Below are 19,221 nucleotides of genomic sequence, written 5' to 3'. Positions count from 1 at the left end.
AATGGGGATTAGTAAGTGCAAATAATGATCAAGACTTCTTCAGGGCTAAGATGTATAAAGGAAATGACGATCACTCCTGAGAAATGCTCAACTAGAGGCAATTCAGTACATAATGAATCTTACAGGTACAAAAAGTCCACTAAACTTACATACGTTATTTGTGTGGTTTCACTTGATTTTTTGTTTTTTTAGAGATGGAGTCTTGCTCTGTCACCCAAGCTGGAGTGCAGTGGCACGATCTCCCCTCACTGCAACCTCCACCTCCCAGGTTCAAGCAATTCTCCTGCCTCAGCCTCCTGAGTAGCTGGAATTGCAGGCACCCACCACCGTGGCCGGCTAATTTTTGTATTTTTAGTAAAGACGGGGTTTCACCATGTTGGCCAGGCTGATCTCGAACTCCTGACCTCGTGATCTACCCGCCTCGGCCTTCCAAAGTGCTGGGATTATAGGTGTGAGCCACCACACCTGGTGATTTCTAAGATATGTATAGCCCAAAAGCAGGGATGCTGCTAGAACTATGCTGATGGCTAGAAGGCAGCTCCACACACAATACCCAACAGCAGTTGTTAAACAGAATTGAAATACTCACTAGCAGAGAGAAAAAGTCCAAAGTACATGAAAAGTAGAGTGTGATGTGACTATATATATGAAAATGAGGGAGATTCAAAAGTCAAATGTACTCGTCACATAGCATCTGAATTGGGTGCCATGAGATGAGCAAACATAATTTGCAACTCTAAATTCCTTTTCTAGAACCAGTGGTAGTCCTTGTTCCTAAACAAACCAAAGGCTTTCTAACCATGAGGTCAACTGAAATTATATACATGAAAGGTGCTTTCTAAACAGTAAAGTGTCCATATCAGATTATTATTCCCAAATTAAATGAGAGAAAATATACTTCCTCAAGGACAATTAGATCTTTGTGTAACCTTCATTCACGGACCCCAATCAACCATTCAGTTTCTTCCAAGCTCCTTTCTAGCAGATGCCGTATGTGTAATTGGGCATGGGGACTGGATCTATATCACTCTTTTGCATGCGTGTGCATCCATCTTGCTTGATGGGAGGACAACCCAAATAGCTCACAGAAGAAACAGGAGTCATGAAAAAAATAACAACAAAATGTATTTAAAAACAGACTTCTCCAGTTGGCATTTTGAATGAAATTGCTAACAACTCCAACCCTCTATGTTGTGTTTCTTTTGCTCCTGGAGTCCTCTTGCAGCTTTAATTCTTGAAACTCAGGCGGCAGCACCAGACATTAAATCCCCAAAGGGAGAGGTATTAGTAAACCTTTTGCTGGTCATTCTTTTCTGAATGCAAATGGACAAATTCTTAAGCCCTCTTATTCATTTCATGATGATCATTAGACAAAAAAATTAAGCCAAACTTGCATATTGAAAATAAAAACAAAAACACACACAAAAAAACCCTGCAGATAATAAATATCGCTTATTCACTTATTTTAAACAAAGTCCAATTTTATTCACTCTTAATATCCTTGCAGTCCATTGTATACCTTCTGCACTGACCCTTGTTTCAGTAGCTGTTTGATACCTGAAGAAAGAATGAACAAATGACTCCATTAACAAAAAAATGTTACTTTCCTAATGTTTAAAGAGCATATTTCAAGAAAAGGCTCATAAAAGGCCTTATGACAAACATGGATGTGAATTAAATAACTACCAGTCTCCAATGTAATCGCATGTAGGTAACCCCACACATGCACATGTGTGTCCAGGATGATCCCTTGTCTCTTTCTTTTAGGCTCACATACCACATACATGTCCCACAAAGCTCTATGAAATGAGGAATGAGAAGAGGCAATCAAAAGGGAAAGAAAACTCTTCAGCTCAGTCTTCCATTCCTTCTTCTGTATCCTCTTTTCAGTTTTTACCTCCTTCATTGCTCTCCTTTCTCTTACTATTTAGGATCCCCAGTGGGGCCCTCTTCTCAACCAGTCATCCTAGACATGCACCCATAAGCTTCTAATCTTTCTCCTGTCTACCTCATCTTCCCTTTTACAGTGTGGTCCAGTTCATTTGTTTTAAGTGATTCTGTTTCACTCCCATATACTCTATCACTCCCTAGGTTTCAAAGCACAGCTTACACAGACTTTTGCAACACAAAGATGCAGGATTTTTAATATATTGCCATTACAGAGAAAGATTAGTTCATTCCTATCTTAGTGTTCCACTAGCATTAACGATTGATGTCTCATGTCACTGGAGAGTTCTTCTATTGCCATCCTTTTCTCATCACACACACACACACACACACACACACACACACACACACACACACAAATATGCCATACCTTCTCTTGCTTCCTCTGTTAACTGTTCTTTTGGAAAATCCACATCAAAAGTGATTATCAAAGAGCCCTTGATATTGTTGTTGTCAAAGTTGGGGAGCCCTTCCCCTTTCTTCCATAGCTTCGCTCCTGGCCTGGTGATCTTATCCCGGGAAATATGTACCTAGAAAACCAAAGGGAATGTACTGCAGCAGGAGCGGTACATCTGAAGTACATCACACAGCTTCTAGTGAGCACTGGTACACAAAGCTAATGTCACAGCTCAGCAAAAAGAAAGAATGAGGGAGTAAAGGAAATACCATTAGGACAATGTGAGTCAACAACAAAGGATTTTAAAGAAGAAAAATCAAACACAAAAACAAGTAAACAAAGAAAGGTTTTCGTCAATAGAAACTATAAGGACAAGATTGTCAAAGGCTGTGCAATCCATTCTGAGTAGCTGAAAGGTCTGGCACTGTTATTGCAGTATGCCCAGCAGCAGAGTAAGTACAGACGGCAGAATACGACCAAGAAAGGAGTCCATCTGGTTCTCAATGACTGAAACAGCTGATACATCTCAAAACTACCCACACGAAGGCTTCAAAAGGATGGAGAACAAGTAAATTGGTTTGTTTACCTTGTGACCATCCAAGTGAGTAATATCCATCTCAAAGCCAACCAGTGACTCAACTAATGAGATTGTCACATTTGTGTACAAATCATCTCCTCTCCTTTCAAATATTGGGTGCCTAAAAACAGAATAAGGTAAAAATTATTAATTTCCAACTTTAAGTTCAAACAGTTGTTAGAAAAATCTTGGAAAAAGGTGAACACCACTCTTTCAAACAATAAACATTTCTTAGACATACCTTTGTGTGTAGTATTAATCGAGAATATAAAGTTGTTTAAGTCTTATTAAATGCTACTGTTAAGGAACACACAATCAGCAAAAGCCAGAGTATAGGTAAAACTATAATCATTAGATTATGGAAAAGAGAGAAAGACAGCTTCTGGGGAGATCATCTTCAGAAATAGGTCTATAGAAGTTTTCCTGAGCTGGGCTCACAAGACTAAGTTGGCTGTAGAAATGCAGATAAAATGGGTGGAGGGAAGGGGAAATAGAGGGAGAAGGAATTCTGGCAAAGACAAGGAAGGTGTCAGGTTTATTCAGGAAACAACACATGTTCCAGTTTCTCTAAGAAGTGATGATAAAGACAAGGTAGGTAAAGAAGCTGGGGAAAACAACACTGAGATTAAAGAGTGCAGGAAGGCAAAGTCCCAGACAGTGGGGGGCCATTTCTCCATATTCTGGTGGGAACCCTGTTTTGATGACTCCTTACAGAGACAGAGATATTACTAGTTTCCAAAGCGGTAACAAGAGAGAAACAGTAATCAAGAAAGCCGGAGACCCAGGCAAAACTGTCTAAGCAGCACTTCATGCTGAAGAGAAGCTCACAAAAGAAAAGCTCTCTCTTTATAGAAACTGCATATTATGTAGAAGGTTCTGTCTATGGAAAAGTCTCCTATTGTTGTATGGTGCCATACTTCTTCAGCTAAAATCTCAGCTTTGACTCCCTATCTTGTTTGTTTCTCTTTTATAACTCCTTACTTATCAATTCTTTCCTTTCAACATCTCTTGCATTTTTAAGTCCTAAGTAAATAAATAACTGGGGCTCAATCCTAGGGCCCAACCCCAAGTTTTCAGCCTTGTAGAGGAGTTACAAATCATCGTTTAGGGTAATAAGGGTAAGAAACAGAGAAAAAAGTCTCTAACTGCTTTGGTGGCCACCTACGTCTCCATAATCTGACTCATCTGAGAAGACCTCTAAAATTAGATTACTTACTTGACAACTTTGATTCGGAACCGTAAATCTCCAGGCTCCCCATCCACATGAGGCTCACCTAGTCAGAGCAGATTACAGCATATTGTAAATCATACAAGTTGAATACCACAGATCTATTTGGCAACTGATACATTTTTTTAATCCACTACTTTGGGCATTGACCTGTCAAATCTGTGACGGCTGTGTCTCTGCCTGGTTATATCAAGTTTCAGATTATTAGAAATCATCACCTTTGCCTCAGATACAGCAGTACATAACTTGACCCATTTCCTAAACAAAGAATGATACCCTGGTCTCCTGAACCTAAGTCTTAAAGCTTTTTTTATTGTTAGAGTTTTAAACTTAAGTCTAAAGGTGAGGTCCTGAGAGCATCTTATTAACGCCAACTAGAGTTACATATCTTCTTTCATTGCTGAATTAAAATTCATTAAGGTCTGAACACCCTAAATTTTGATGAAACTTAGGCTACCTCATAATAACTTTTGGCCATGACATTCAAAGGATAAACGGTAATGCTACTGCTTCAGGTAAACAAAAGGTTTTGTATATCCTAAAATTGGCCGAAGAGTGTTGGAAATTATATACGCATTTACTATGTGAACATTAAGATGGAGTAAGGCAGGGGTGAGAGGTATTCACAAACAAGCAGAGAGCAGAAAGTTATCACAATAAAAAAATCAAATATCAATATTTCACCTTCTCCAATAAAGGGGTACTCCATGCCGTCTCTCACCCCAGGCTCTATTTCTACTTCCAGCGTTCTTTCTTCATTCACTAGTCTGAGGTAAAGAGAATTAAAAGAGGAGAAAAATAATGAAAATATAAACAAAACATCAGATATAGATAAAGTTTTATCTATTTTATCAGAGCTTTTTCTTGGAAGACTGTAGTGTGCCTCTACTTGACAAAACTATCAGATAATCATTTACATCTTCTATATGCTAAAATCCAGGGTGAAGCTACTATACATTATATAAACATATAAGGCTTCTCTAATAGTACAAGAAGGAAGAAAATGAAGCATTAATACTTGTTGAAAATGTACCAGAAATAAAGGGCACTGCTTGTTAGTTCAGAAACATAAAAGGAGATATTTAGAAATACTTCAGAAAAAAATGTACATTGTTTTGCTCTATCCTTTTGCAGAACATGGCAGTGGGGAGGGGACAGAGAAAGATCTAGTATGGACCATTAGCATTTGACTAGATGAATGAAATTAACAAGTGTTTCTTGGTAGAACAAAGAAGGTGCTTTCACTTACTTGACATTAGGGCATTCGTCGCAGACCACCTCTTGGGTCATTTGGAAGCGCCCAGGGCCCAGCTGGGTGGTCCGCATCTCTTGCCGACAATTGCACTTCCGTTTGCCAGGAGCCTGCCTTGCCACAGGTTTGTTTCTAACTACCTAGGAAGTGCATAAACAACATCAGCTTCTCTCTTGTGTAAAATAGCCTTTCCTTTCCTCAGTTGATCAAGGCTCTGCACATATGCCTGGACTGAAACTTCCCCTTCTCTGGCAATCTATCCCTCAGAGATCTAAAGCTGACAAAACTCTTTGAAGAGTACAAATCAGCCCCCAAGCAGGAATGAAGCAAACACATACTTAAATGCCTCAAATTCTAAAGCTGGAGAAGTAGAGACGGGAGTAAGAAACAAGAGAACCGAAAAATAAAGTGGATGATATCAGCATTTCTAAGCCACAACTAAATGCTACTGAGTTAAAGTAGTTCATGTAATGATTATCTTTTAGGAAATCCGAGCTGTGTAAAGCATAACCCCTGAGGAACAATCACTGCCTTCAAAACCTGGTATGTGGCTACTATCCAGTCCTCTGACTAACCTAATGAAAATGTCTCCTTGTTTCAGGAAACGCAATCCAGGACTATTTTCTGGAGCTATCTCCATTCAGATACTTTAACACGTAGGAAGAGAAACAATGACCATCTCTTTGTAGTTGACTGCAATCAAACATTCTGATCCCTCTAAGAATGTAAAATTGATATATATGCAGAAATGTATTCCTAGTTTTGCCTGTTTAAATAGTCAAACATCTAATCACAAGGTATGTGCTCATGCAGCAGAATGACGAATGCTTGGAGAAAAATCCCTTAAAGCCTACCAACATATGAAAGGCCCAGGTCAACAGAGTAAATTATAGCAACAATAATAGTAATCAGAGCAAACACTTTATAGCACTTACTACATGCCAAGCAATGTGCCAAACACTTTTACATATTCAATTAACCCTCACAACTGTATGAGATAGGTACTGTTATTATCCCCATTTTACAGATGAGGTAACAGAAGTATAGAAAGGTTAAGTAACATGACCAAGGCCACATGACTAATACATGGCAGAGCCAGGATTCTAAATTAGGCAGTCTAGCTGCAAAGTCCATGCTTCTTAACCATTGTGCTATCCTATTTCTCAAGGTATTTTTTTTTCTTTAAAAAAGAATTTACATACAGAAGGAGCAGGATTGAAAACAAGGAAAAAAAGAATTCAGCATGGGGTTACTGAACCAGCAAAGCCATTTACAGCCTTTACAATAGCTGGATTAAAAAAGAGTTTGTTCGGGAACACATTAACAGCAAGAAGTGATGTCTACTGTGTATTACTGACAACTGCAGAACAGGCTTGGAAGGGAACATGGGCGCTAATTAGGCTCACCTCTTTCCTCCCATATAAACAACCTCACTGGTTTATGAATATTTTTAATGCCCCTTTCTCCTGCAGCCTGAACAGTATTACAAGTCAGTTGCATCTTCTGTGATTGTCTATATCTCTTCTTTCAATTATTCAGAGAAGCAGCTACAACTAAGCAGAATACGCTTCTTGTCAAGATGGCACATATGCACAGGCTACCGGCTGTCTCCTCCAGTATCCTGGAAAAACTACAAGAAAACATGGATTCCAGGAAACAGTAACTACAATACAGAATATATGAGAAAATCCTACAGATAGAGGGCTGTTTTGAACTGTTTCCGATGACTGCAGAAAACAAAAGACTCCAGACAGCAAACAAAACAAAAAACACCCCAAGACACCAAACAAAACACAGTTAAAACCAGCAGGCCAGGGCTCAGCCCAGGATGCTCTGCAGGGAAAGGTAGTTGCTGGTACCTGTAAGGGAATATCAGCTCAAAGGCCAAGACAGCTAGATACCTGAGAAGGTCTATCATATGCCCCGCAAAAGACAACAAACTGAATAACACATATATTTTAAGCAATTGTACTTTGCTTAAAAAAAGATTAGACAGACCAGGAACTTAAAACAAGCATGATAATACTTAAGGAGGGAAGGCATTAGTAAAATGATATAGAGTAAGAAATAATGCAAGAATCAAGTAGAAATATTATGCATAAAAATATGAGTTGAAATTAAAACACAGCAGATGGGTTATTATTAGAATGGATATAGCTGAAGACTGAAGTAGTAAGCTGGGAGATCAAAATGAGGTACCTCCCAGAAGAAGCAGTGAAGGATAAAGAAACAAAATTTGTTTTTCATATTTAAAAGAAAGTTAAGAGCAGACAGAAGTAGGAGTGATAAAATAATTATAAAAAATAATGAGACATATTTTCCAGAATTTAAAAAAGATGAATAACCTCATATTAAAAGATCCCAGAGTTTTAGCAGAAAATATAGACAGACAGCTTTCTTATTTTATTTTAAAATTTTTTTCCAGAGATGAGTTTCAGTTATGTTGTCGAGGCTAGAGTGCAGTGGCTATTCACAGATGCAATCACAGGACACGACAGCCTCAAACTCCTGGCCTCAAGCAATCCTCCTACCTCAGCCTCCTGAGTAGCTGAGATTACAAGTGTGCTCCACTGCACATGGCTGCTTTCTTATTTTAGAACAAAAAGGAATTTCTTTAAAAAGACACAAAAACTAACCACTAAAGACTGATAGATTTAATTACATTAAAATTAATTAGTTCTGTTTGCTGAAAATTGAAATAAATCTTAAACATAATGAAAAGACAAGTTACAAACAGATAGGCTATATCTGCATTACATACAGCCAACAAAGAATTAGCAGCAAGAGTGAAGTACTCTTAGAAATCAATAAGAAAGAGGCAAAAGAAAGAACAGGCATTTCACAAGAGAGGAAACAAATATGGCCAATAAACACAGGAAGAGATGCTGATCCTAATTGGTAATTTAAAAAAATGTAAAACAAGACCATAATGAGACAATATTTTATACCCATTTGATGAGCAAAAATTAAGAAGTCTAATAATTCCAAGTATTAGTGAGGCAGTGAATCTATAGGATCTCATAAATTGCATGTAGAAGCATCAGTACAATCAATTTCAAAAACAATACAGTATTAACTTGTAAAAATGAACATTGGTTCATATTACCCAGCAATTCTACTCTCAAGCATATCCACCCAAGAGATATTCTTGTTCATCTGAACCTGGATATATGGATTAAAATGTTCATAAAAGCGCTGTTTGGAATTGAATAAAACTGGAAGAAACAAAAATGCCTATTAATAAATTATGGTCACAATATAGCAATAAGCAACAAGGGTGAATCCTAGTAACATAATAGTGAGTGAAAATAACCAGTCCCAGAAAATAATGAATAAAATACCATTTCTAAAAAATCAAAAACAATACAATAAACAATACATTATTCAGGTATTCATATATACATGATAAAATAAGAATGGCAAAAGAACAATAAAGACATAATTCAATACACTAGTTACCGCTGAAGGGAGGCAGGGTAATGGAACAGGGAAGTGGCATGTAGGTGGATTAAGTCATGGTAATGTTTTACTTAGTTCTTAAGCTCGGTGATAAAACAATGACATCAGTGTATCATGAACCAAGCATTATAATTAATTCAATTTTGTGCATTTGATCACTCCCTCTTACCCTCAAAAAGACAGAGAAGGTACATATAAACCTCTTATTTTTAGTCAAAAGTACAAGTTCTGGGAGTCAATATGAACAGCTATATTGTTTGAACTTACTTCCACAAAATTTCCTGCATATACTTCTTCCAAAGTGACTTCTAGATCTACAATAATATCACTTCCTCTTGGAATATTTCTGTCTTGCTGACGAGGGGTTCCTCCAAACATGAAACCAAAATCCCCGAAGAAGCTAAAGATAAGTGCAAAATCATCAGGAAAAAAAAATTAAGATTCCATGTTTCACAATTAACTCATTTTCTTTACATTGATAAACTATTGTTTCTACCAATGCATTGTGCAAAACTACAAGGTATTTTTTAATACAATGGAGTCATCTATCATACATAATTTTAAATTTATATACTATCAACCATATTGTAACTATATGGTCCCTTACTACAAAAAAATTCACTTTTTAACAAAATATAGCCCATACATATAGTACAGTACATACACAGACAGTATGCCAATGAATTCAATGTTGGACCCAACCAATGAAATAATAATCTTTCAATATTGGGAAAAATATTGGGAAAAGTCTGAATTTCAATATTGGGAAAAATCTGAATATGAAGACTTATTGAGAAAGAGTACAGTATACATAAACTTGTGTAATGCTAAATGTAATGGTTAATTTAAGAAATTTTTATCGGTAATTTTAACATATGTAGTGTTCTCTTTACATGCTTTTTAGAAGCTAACTTGTTGAAAGAAGCTACTGCTCTACACAAAAATCTTGAGTATGTAATTAAATAAGCTAAAAAAGCATCAGCCTTATTAAAATCCTAGTGCTTAAGGAGAAGGAAGTTCTAGCCTCTATAAGACCCAAACTAATTTTTGTAAGTAACAAGAGTAACTTGAGATTAACAAAAAAGGTGACCTTCAATCCTACAGGTGGTTTAATCTAATGTTAATTTTTGGTGTTATTAAGAAGCCTCACATATTAGCACAGTGATGATGATAACTCTATAACTCCCCCTCCACCAACCAACTCAGGTGAATGAATTCCCTGAATCTTAAATAAAGGCAAGGGGAGAGAACAGGGTGGGGGCTGGGGAAGCTGTTTCTCTTTCTGATATCCCCTAGGGATCACTTCAGCCAGCCAAATTGATCCTGGCGGGGGTGGGGGGGAAGATGTCCTAATCATGTTACTCACACATCTTTACAGGCCCTAAAATCTACTACCCCACCCCAGGCCCTCCAACCAAGCACTAAATGGTGGTAACTACTATATGCAACAGTGATTCTTACTTCTTTTGGGGAAGGGTTCATAGAACCCTTTGAGAATCTGAAGAAAACAATGAACTCTCCCCACAAAAAGGCAGATTCGAACATCTTTTTGTTTATAATTTCAGACCTGAAACCCCAGATTAAGGTCTCTTAGTATATGTAATCATCAGGGAATGTGGAAATTCAAATGCTCAATAAAGAGTGGTTCAAAGAGTGAGGAGGAAAGTGTTTATTATTCCAACCACCCAGCACTCCCAGAAAGCAAGAGATAAAGGTCCTCTACCCTAATTCCTTCCCCTAATGCTGGTTATTATAATCACCCTCACTTGCTGATAGCATGAGGCAGAGGCAGCTCTGGGTATGGGAGCAGGAATTTTTCTATCTCTGCTAACAATAATTTTGCTCATTAAGTGGTTTGCAGATTCCAAGGTAGCAAGTAGGCAAGGATGAACTGATTTCCAACACATGTCCCCACCACAAATTGTCCACACTGATTTAACTGATACGGTTGGCTAGATGGAATGTCCTTTCAGTGCCATCCATCTTTCCTGAAGCTTTGTGAAAATAGAAGACTATCTTCCCACAGGGAGGACAATAATTGATCTTTGGATCAGCTAAATTGTACTGTTCATCAAAAGCTTCTGAACTAGGGAATGAGAATAATTCTTTAATCGCTAAGTGACCCTCTCTCAGACACTAACATTTTGCAGATGGGTAAATTACTCACTGTGAAAAAATGTCTCCATGGGAGCTCTGATGACCATCTTTTAATCCCTCTTCACCATAAGTATCGTACTGTTTCCGTTTCTCACTATCTGACAGAACCTGGGGATAAAAGCCAGTGGAGGAAAAGATCATGAGTTGGTAATATCCAGTTAAGGCACAGTCATATTTATGTTTGTTTTTACTTTGACAATGGGTCTAAAATTTTAATAGAATGTAGTTTCCATTATGTACTGTATTAAGGCATATTTACAAAGTTATTTTCTCTAAGGCTAAATTCTTTGATGCATTGTTCATTCCACATTACTCCATTCATGTTTTTAATTTAAAGTTGTCGAAACTCACGTAGTCACTAAAAAATAATACCTGAGATTAGCAATGCAGCTGTGAAGGCCAGGGTGGTTACAGTAAAGAGGTAAGACGGATTCCTCAGGTTTACTTCCCATGCAGTTTCACTCTGGTGCTTATGCTGTTAACCACTATACTGCCTTCAAAACAACTTGGCCCCACAGGTCTATAACACCCCCTACCCAACACACACACACACACACGCATGTATTAGGAGATTGTCAAGTCAAGGAAATCAAATGACAGGCCCTCCAGAGAGGCCTACACTGATCTTTTCATCCTCCTTTTTCCATTTTTTGGTATATGTAGAAATCCATTTGTGGAAGAATGCTGCCTGCCATATATATATATATATATATGTTTAAGTTTGTAGTGTCCTGAGTTTGAAATGCAGAAAGAGTAATAAGTCAAAATACTCTATGAAGGTTATTCAAGGTCAATTTCATTGCTTGAAATAATTCTTGAAGTTTTAAGTTTCAGAGAACTACATACACAATCATGACTATGCTTTCTCTCTGTATATTAAAGAATGTAACAACAAAATAAGCTTCCATCCTTTTCAAAATTTGCCTTCAACATGCAAAAATAACTTTCTCTTTTATTTAGAGCAATCTGATATATATGCACATATATACTTGTGAAAATTAAATGGCTTTAAAATCTTCGTTTGATATTTATAAACTCCTACTTAGAGGCTGAAGGAGAGAGTTATTTCAAAACCATACTCATGGTGGCCCAGAAAAAGAGAGGTTCAAAGTAGATGGGGCTTGTTGACTTAAAAGAAAGGCATATTCACACAGGACACACTTTTGGCTTAGGGCCCAAATGAGGTGTAAGGAGTCATGGCAAAAATGTATTAACATTTAAGATATCCTTGAAAGGATAAATAGAAATTGAGTATACAAGAGAGTGAACATTCTTAAAAGCAAAGGCAAATGGGTTATTCTAGAAGTGACCACAGTACTTGATTAAAGCCACTATGATAGAAAAAGGGAGAGGAAAGAATGTTTTCACAAGTATCTTTAGAAAATAGGTACTTTGGGGAAGCGGAAATGGGCACAGTTAACTTAAAAAAAAAAAAAAACCCTTATTATTATCTGGATCTCCAATATTTTCACTTTTAGTCTACTTCTCTGATCTGATCTTGGCAAATAAATGAACCCTGCATTTGAGACTATAAAAAACACCATTTCGAAACCCCCAAAGACTAGTTTTAAGTCAGTTTCTTTTTAGACATCAGAGGCTTCTGTAATAACCCCCTAAAAACTACTCTTGAAGTCATTATCATTTACTTCCTCCTCACTTTTCTTCCATCAAGGAATGCAATTTTATTCCATGGTCTTGGAAACTATTTTAAAAGAAAAAAGGTTTTTAGTTGATTGGCCAACCAATACACAGATTCTCAAGTAATTAAAATGCCAGCAGTGATCCTAGCTCTGTAGAGAAAACAAATTTGTATTCACAAAAGATTCTTCATAACTGTACTCGGATTCTAATTTGTGAACACTAATTTACCTAAGACTAAAGGCAATCAAGCTTGAATGATAAAAAGAAAAAAGAAATTTGAACTAGTGGCTAAAAGGATTGTTATAGTTAAATAAACCACGATTTCATGACTGACCTTTGTATAGCCTGCCTAGGTCATGGATAAAGAACGTGAAGATTCTTTAGAGAGCATGGTAAATTCAGCTTCCCTAGAAAACGTTTTTGAGTATTAGGTTCCTAGCAAACAAGGGGACTATTCATGGAAAATACAGTGCAAAATATAGAATGCATATTATCAACAAGAAACAAAATATTACATATAATTTAGGATGGGCCATCAACCTTCTCAAGTTTATTGATGTGCCTCAGGTTAAGAATTTCTGTCCCTTGGCCAGGCACGGTGGCTCACGCCTGTAATCCCAGCACTTTGGGAAGCCAAGGCAGGTGGATCATGAGGTCAGGAGTTCGAGACCATCCTGGCTAACACGGTGAAACCCCGTCTCTACCAAAAATACAAAAAATTAGCCGGGCATGGTGGTGCACGCCTATAGTCCCAGGAGGGGACTTTTCTTGAAAATTTTCAACTTTTCTTGAAAAATTAAATCATCCAGGAACATACTGTTTGCATTTGTATGACAAAAACTGGCTGGGGTTGAGTAACAGCTGCTCCCTTGAAATGGGGCCAGAAGACTTCAGTTTGTCAAAGTCCTCAACAATCCTTATTGCTTCCCAATATGGAGGCAGAATATCTGCTGCCATGTTTTAACTTATACCTGCCCTGCATGTTATTTGTCTAGTTCATATGAACACACAGGTTTGCAACTCTCATGAAGGCTTTCTTTTTATTTTTGGTTCTAGCTCCTAAACTGATTGAATGACAGACCAATCAGTTGATCTACTTATTAATCTATCTTTTATTTATTCTTTTTCAGCATTATTCTCCTTATTAAAATAAATATTAATATCAAAAGGCAGAAAATGGCATCTACTAACATGAATGTAATATCTAGTACAATACAGCATCAAGTACTACTTCTACTTTTATCTACTGTCTATTTTTAAATAAAAGTGACTTGGGCTGGGTGCGGTGGCTCACACCTGTAATCCCAACACTTTGGGAGGCCGAGGTGGGTGGATCACTTGAGGTCAGGAGTTCGAGACGAGCCTGGCCAACATGGTGAAACCCTGTCTCTACTAAAAATACAAAAATTAGCCAGGTGTGATGGCATGCGCCTGTAATCCCAGCTACTTGGGAGGCTGAGGCGGGAGAACTGTTTGAACCCAGGAGGTGGAGGTTGCAGTGAGCGAAGATTGCACCGCTGCACTCCAGCCTAGGCAATAGAGTGAGGCTCAGTCTCAAAATAAATAAATAAAATAAATAAATAAATAAATGTGAGCTGAAAGGGGTGTTTCTCTGTATTGTATGTTTTTTCTAGAGCTACAGATTTTATTCGTACTTTATCACTTTTCCCGACTCACCTCATAAGCAGCACCCAGATCCTGGAATTTCTCCTGGGCTTGTGGATCATCAGGGTTCCGGTCAGGATGAAGCTGCAAGGCTAGTTTCCTATAGGCCTTTTTAATATCCTTTATAGAGGCACTTCGAGGCACCCCCAAGATCTTATAGAAATCTCGTCTGGGAAGTAGAGGGAGAGAATACTTCATTAAAGAGTTACATGTTACATTTTTCAAAATAAAAGATTTATTTGTCCTCTACATTTAGGTTTGTATCTGAGCAAAGAGGTACAAAAATGAAGGTTTATGTGACACACACACATACACAAAGAATGACTAAAAAGAGAACACCAGAATTTGTAATGAATCTTATATATTGAAGTAATCACAGTAAGAGGCTATATACTTCTTTTCGGATTATTCAAAACATCTGTGGCACTTTTCTTTCAGAACCACCTTCAGTCAACAAAACCACTTCCTTATTTTATGGTCTCATGTTATCTTTAGGCAATAACCATATAATCAAATTAACTCTTTCCCCTTTCCCTATACTGGCTTCAAATGATTTTGACTTTTCTAAAAGTCAAATAACACTCTCAAAGGATGATTTTCCTTATTTAAAAAGATTATGCCACATAAATGTCCTAACAGTAGCACTGCCAGAATGTTAAAGATGAAGCAACTTAAGATAATAAATAGCTCAAGAAGCTGGGAAGTACAAGGGCTGTCTAAAGAGTCTTTTTGCTCCCCTCCCGCACCCAATTTCGTTCAGTCCCAACTCGGCCTGGCATCATCCACTCACTTTAATGTCAGCCCCCCAATGGCTCTTCGAAGGCTTGGCATAGAGCATCGTCCGCTTCTCCACCTCAGCGAGGCACAGCAACTCACCTCTTTGATCAAACAAACGTCCATCCCCTCAACCTCAACCTGGCACTGTCACTACCTTTCCTTACAGTCAGGCATCCCTCTTTCTTCCCCAGCTCTACGTGACACTGCTTCAGCTCACAACCACCTTCTTTACCTCATCCCCCAAATGCCGTTTGGCAATGCATCCAACTCCCACTCCTCTGGGCAAATCTAGCTCTACCTAAGACCCTCTCTGGACCTAAGGCCCTCTCACTGGTGTCACCCACGGTTCTCCTTTCACCCCACTAGCCTGGCCCATACTACCCCTTCCTCCGCCACCCCGCCAACCCACAGCGATGCCCCTCTCCACTCCGTCAGTCTGGCAATGCCACTTCCCTCACCCCCTCCCACCCCCCAGCAAAGGCTGACCCAGGGGCCCCGTTGTCTGCGAGTGTCTGTTACTTACCCGGCAATCACGGCCCCGATGAGGTACAGCAGCAACAGGCAAAAGGTGCTCAGGTTCTGCGGAGCCATGGTTCCTCTGTCCCGGGTCCTGTTCCACACACTTCTCCCAGCCTCCTCCGCTGCCGAGTCGGCTCGCCAGCCCACCCGGCCCTGTGAGGCCGCCTCACACCGGGGGGTGCGGAGGTCTCCTCCTTGGTCCGCAGAGACAGCTAGCTAACCCCCTCCTCTGCCAGTCCACTTCACGGGAGTCCCGAGTCCCGGTGAGAGAAGCCCCCGGTAGGCGAGAGCCAATCGTTGCCCGGGACATCACACGCGGCCGGCGCCTGGAAGCCAATCAGCGCAGTACACTTCACCTCCGAGGCGGCACGGGCAACCAGTTAGGCTTCAGAACTGCAGTCGCAGCTCTTGACCAATTAGAAGAGGAGACGTCAGAGGGTCGCGCCGCTGCAGGAACCCGCTCTGCCTGAGCTACCGCGAGTCGTAGAAAATTACGTAATGATAGGGGGCCGGTCCGAGTGAGGGCACCTGAGGTACACGAAATCTCTCCGGCTTGCCCACTTCCTCGGACTTTCCACCAATCAGGAGGCTCCTCCCCAGCACCAACCAATTGTGGGAGAGAAGTTTTCTCTGTGCTACAAGCCTGGAATTTCATTCATACCCAGCTACGCGCCGAATGAAGGAGCAGAGGTACAGCGGCCGAATGAGCGGGGACAGTTATTCCACGACAACTGTACATCGGACGCATTGCTTAGGCCTCTTATTTTACGTTCTCCGAGCAACTCCGTAAGACAACTGTCTCGGAAAGGCTACAGTGATGACAGACCGACTTAAATTCGGATTCGGCTTCCACCGCTTCTTAGTGGTGATACCCCCTACCCCTCCCCTCCTCCCAAGTCTAAGCCTAAGTTTCTTTATCAACAAAACTAAGGCAAAGCACTTATTGTCAGTTCTGTGAATTTTAACAGGGAAAAAAAATCTGTAAATCGTCGGGCATGTATAGTAAGCAGGCAACGAGTAAAAACCATTATTACAGTTCGAGCAGAACTCTGATTCCCCGTCTTCCCCCCGATTTTGCTCATCACAGTTACACAACACCTAGTTGATCAGGACAAAACTCTAGGTGTTTTTATTCCTTTCATGCATAAGCTATCCAAATCTTTACCTCTGAACTGTACTTGAATCTGTTCACTACATCTCCATTACTAGGATTCTGGGTCACAGTGTATCTCTCACCTGGCCAGGGCCTCCTAACTGGCCTCCTTGCCCCCATTCTTAATATCTTCCTTAGTACCTTAATATATGTTGCTCATCCCTGTCCCTCACTCCACGATTAAAAAAAAAAAAAAAAAAAAAAAGTCCGGGCGCGGTGGCTCACGCCTGTAATCCCAGCACTTTGGGAGGCCGAGACGGGCAGATCACCTGAGGTCAGGAGCTTGAGACCAGCCTGGCCAACATGATGAAACCCTGTCTCTACTAAAACTACAAAAATTAGCCGGGTGTGGTGGCGAGCGCCTGTAATCCCAGCTACTCGGGAGCCTGAGGCAGGAGAATCGCTTGAACCTGGGAGGTGGAGGTTGCAGTGAGCCGAGTTCCTGCCACTGCACTCCAGCCTGGGCGACAGAGTGATACACCGTTTCAAAATAAAAAAAAAAATAAATAAATAAATAAAAAAAGTCAAATCATGTCACTCCCCTGCTTAAAAGCCTGGAATGGCTTTTCATTTGCACTTAGAATAAAATCCCAATTCCATGCTAGTTTACAAAGCCGTTTATGCTTTGTACTCTCACCTATTATACTCCTAACCATGCTCCAGCAAAACTTGCTTCCTTTCTTTTTTTGTATACACCAAGCTCATTCCTGCCGAGGGCCTTTGTGCTAGCTATTCCCTTTGCCTGAAACACTATACTCTCCCTCATGTGCTAACATGGGTGATTCCTTCTTTAACTCATATATCAGCTTAAAGGTCGCCACCTCAGGGAAGACTTCCCTGACCAATTAATCAAAATTAGCCCCTACTGAGTTCCTTACTCTTACACCACCCTGTTTTCTTTTTTTTTTTTTCCTGAGATGGGAGTCTCGCTCTGTCGCCCAGGCTGGAGTGCAGTAGCGTAATCTTGGCTCACTGCAACCTCCGCCTCCCGGGTTCAAGTGATTCTCCTACCTTAGCCTCCCGAGTAGCTGGGACTACAGGCACACACCACCATGTCCGTCTAATTTTTTTGTATTTTTAGTAGAGACTGGGTTTAACCATGTTGGCCAGGCTGGTCTCGAACTCCTGACCTCAAGTGATCCACCCGCCTCAGCCTCCCAAATTGCTGGGATTATAGGCATGAGCTACCACGCCCGGCCTCCTATTTTATTTTTTTCATCCCTGGTCCCTAGACTTACACACTGAAATGCCAGTTTCATAAGAGCATGACTCTATATTGTTCTGTTCACAGCTGTATAAAAGAGCACCTTAGAACAGTGCCTGGCATGGAGTAGGTGCTGAAGTACTTTTGAGTCAAAGTTACTTGGATGGTGATCATTGTATGGCTGGCTTCTTACTCTTCAGGCCTCAGCTCAAATTTGGCACCACAAAGTGGCCTTCCCTGACCCCCCACCCCAATTTTCATAGCATTTATCACTATTTGAAATTATCTTATTTTATTCCTTAATATGTATCGTCTATTCTCCCTGTTATACACTCCAAGAAAGCAAGGACTTTGTCTGTTTTGTTCACTCCTGTCATTCTAGTGCGTACCACTGTGCCAGACACACAGTGGTACTCAACAAATAACAGCAGGGTCACTGAGCTAGTAAGTGGTGCAGCCTGGATCCTAACCCAGGTATGTGTAAATTTGAAGCCCTGCTTTCAGGAAGATACCCAGTAGGGACAATGGCCACACAAAAGAGGAACTAAATTGCATTTTATGGTCTAATTTACCTTTGTTATCTTCCACACCTAGAGAGGCCATAAACGAACTAAAAAAAGGAGGAAATGTCCAGAAATCCTGAAATGGAAGTTTAAAGGAAGGACTGATGGCTTCTGCCCGGTAATCTGAAAAAGCTTCATGAAGGGGGAAACACGGCAGGAAAGCTAACAGAGTTAAGGAGCTGACACTGAGGGGCTGCAGGGAGTGCCAGTCTTGCTTCAGACGCCCTGGGTTTCAATCTTGGCTCCATCTCTTGTGTGACCTTAGGGTTGTGTTACTTTCACCTTTCTACGCCCTAGTTTCTTCATCAGTAAAACGAATATACTTAAAGGGCTCTTGAGAAGACTGAGGAAATATACATAAAGTTGCTTTACACAGTGCTGAGACCATAGTAAGTGCTCTATAAAGGCAAACTGCCATTAGTATTAGTAGCATTTCTGATGAAAGCGTGCTGATCTTACCAGCAGCTATTAGCTGACCACAGTTATGCGGAGCAACAGAAAGCTTCCTACCCTCCCTGGGTTGAAAGGCGCGACACCAGAAAGCGGTGGCTCTGGCTCCAGGTTCCACTGTTGCCGACTCTCAACCCCAGCCTAGATTTTCTCAGACGCTTAAGCCGCAATCTGCCGCTCTAGCAACGGGGTCCGCCAGTTCTCGGTGGTGCTGGGCCTCGCGCTTGCGCAA

At 40.1% G+C, this 19,221-nt stretch overlaps 1 protein-coding gene across 3 annotated transcripts; it reads right to left on the bottom strand.

Annotated features, from left to right (window-relative positions):
• Positions 1-1,100: 1,100 nt before the first annotated feature.
• DNAJB11 (DnaJ heat shock protein family (Hsp40) member B11) lies at positions 1,101-19,218 on the bottom strand. 3 transcript variants are annotated; one of them, XM_054481494.1, is made up of 12 exons: positions 18,999-19,218; positions 18,549-18,882; positions 15,624-16,428; positions 14,336-14,492; positions 11,028-11,125; positions 9,128-9,260; positions 5,399-5,541; positions 4,834-4,916; positions 4,138-4,195; positions 2,931-3,042; positions 2,318-2,477; positions 1,101-1,557 (listed from the first exon to the last, which is right to left on the bottom strand). In XM_054481494.1, the coding sequence occupies exons 3-12, from the start codon at positions 15,689-15,691 to the stop codon at positions 1,493-1,495; spliced, it is 1,077 nt and encodes a 358-aa protein (XP_054337469.1). In that variant the 5' UTR covers positions 15,692-16,428; positions 18,549-18,882; positions 18,999-19,218; the 3' UTR covers positions 1,101-1,492. The 3 variants fall into 3 exon arrangements, with proteins under 3 accessions (XP_054337469.1, XP_054337470.1, XP_054337471.1); XM_054481495.1 differs by lacking the exon at positions 18,549-18,882; XM_054481496.1 differs by lacking the exon at positions 18,549-18,882 and having other exon boundaries at positions 19,050-19,160.
• Positions 19,219-19,221: the final 3 nt, after the last annotated feature.

Source organism: Pongo pygmaeus, chromosome 2 (assembly GCF_028885625.2).
Source record: "Pongo pygmaeus isolate AG05252 chromosome 2, NHGRI_mPonPyg2-v2.0_pri, whole genome shotgun sequence".
Classification (NCBI taxonomy): domain Eukaryota; kingdom Metazoa; phylum Chordata; class Mammalia; order Primates; family Hominidae; genus Pongo; species Pongo pygmaeus.
The sequence above is the reverse complement of the archived record's forward strand: the minus strand, read 5'-3'. Positions and strand labels throughout refer to the sequence as shown.

What these genes read in the sequence shown, in the direction of transcription:
- DNAJB11 (XM_054481494.1), bottom strand. Translation starts at nt 15,691, where the DNA reads ATGGCTCCGCAGAACCTGAGCACCTTTTGCCTGTTGCTGCTGTACCTC. An exon ending in ATCTGGGTGCTGCTTATGAG is followed by an intron (nt 11,126 to 14,335) that starts GTGAGTCGGGAA and finishes TTTTATCCCCAG; the next exon opens with GTTCTGTCAGATAGTGAGAA. An exon ending in ATGCAGGAAATTTTGTGGAA is followed by an intron (nt 5,542 to 9,127) that starts GTAAGTTCAAAC and finishes TGCACTTCCTAG; the next exon opens with GTAGTTAGAAACAAACCTGT.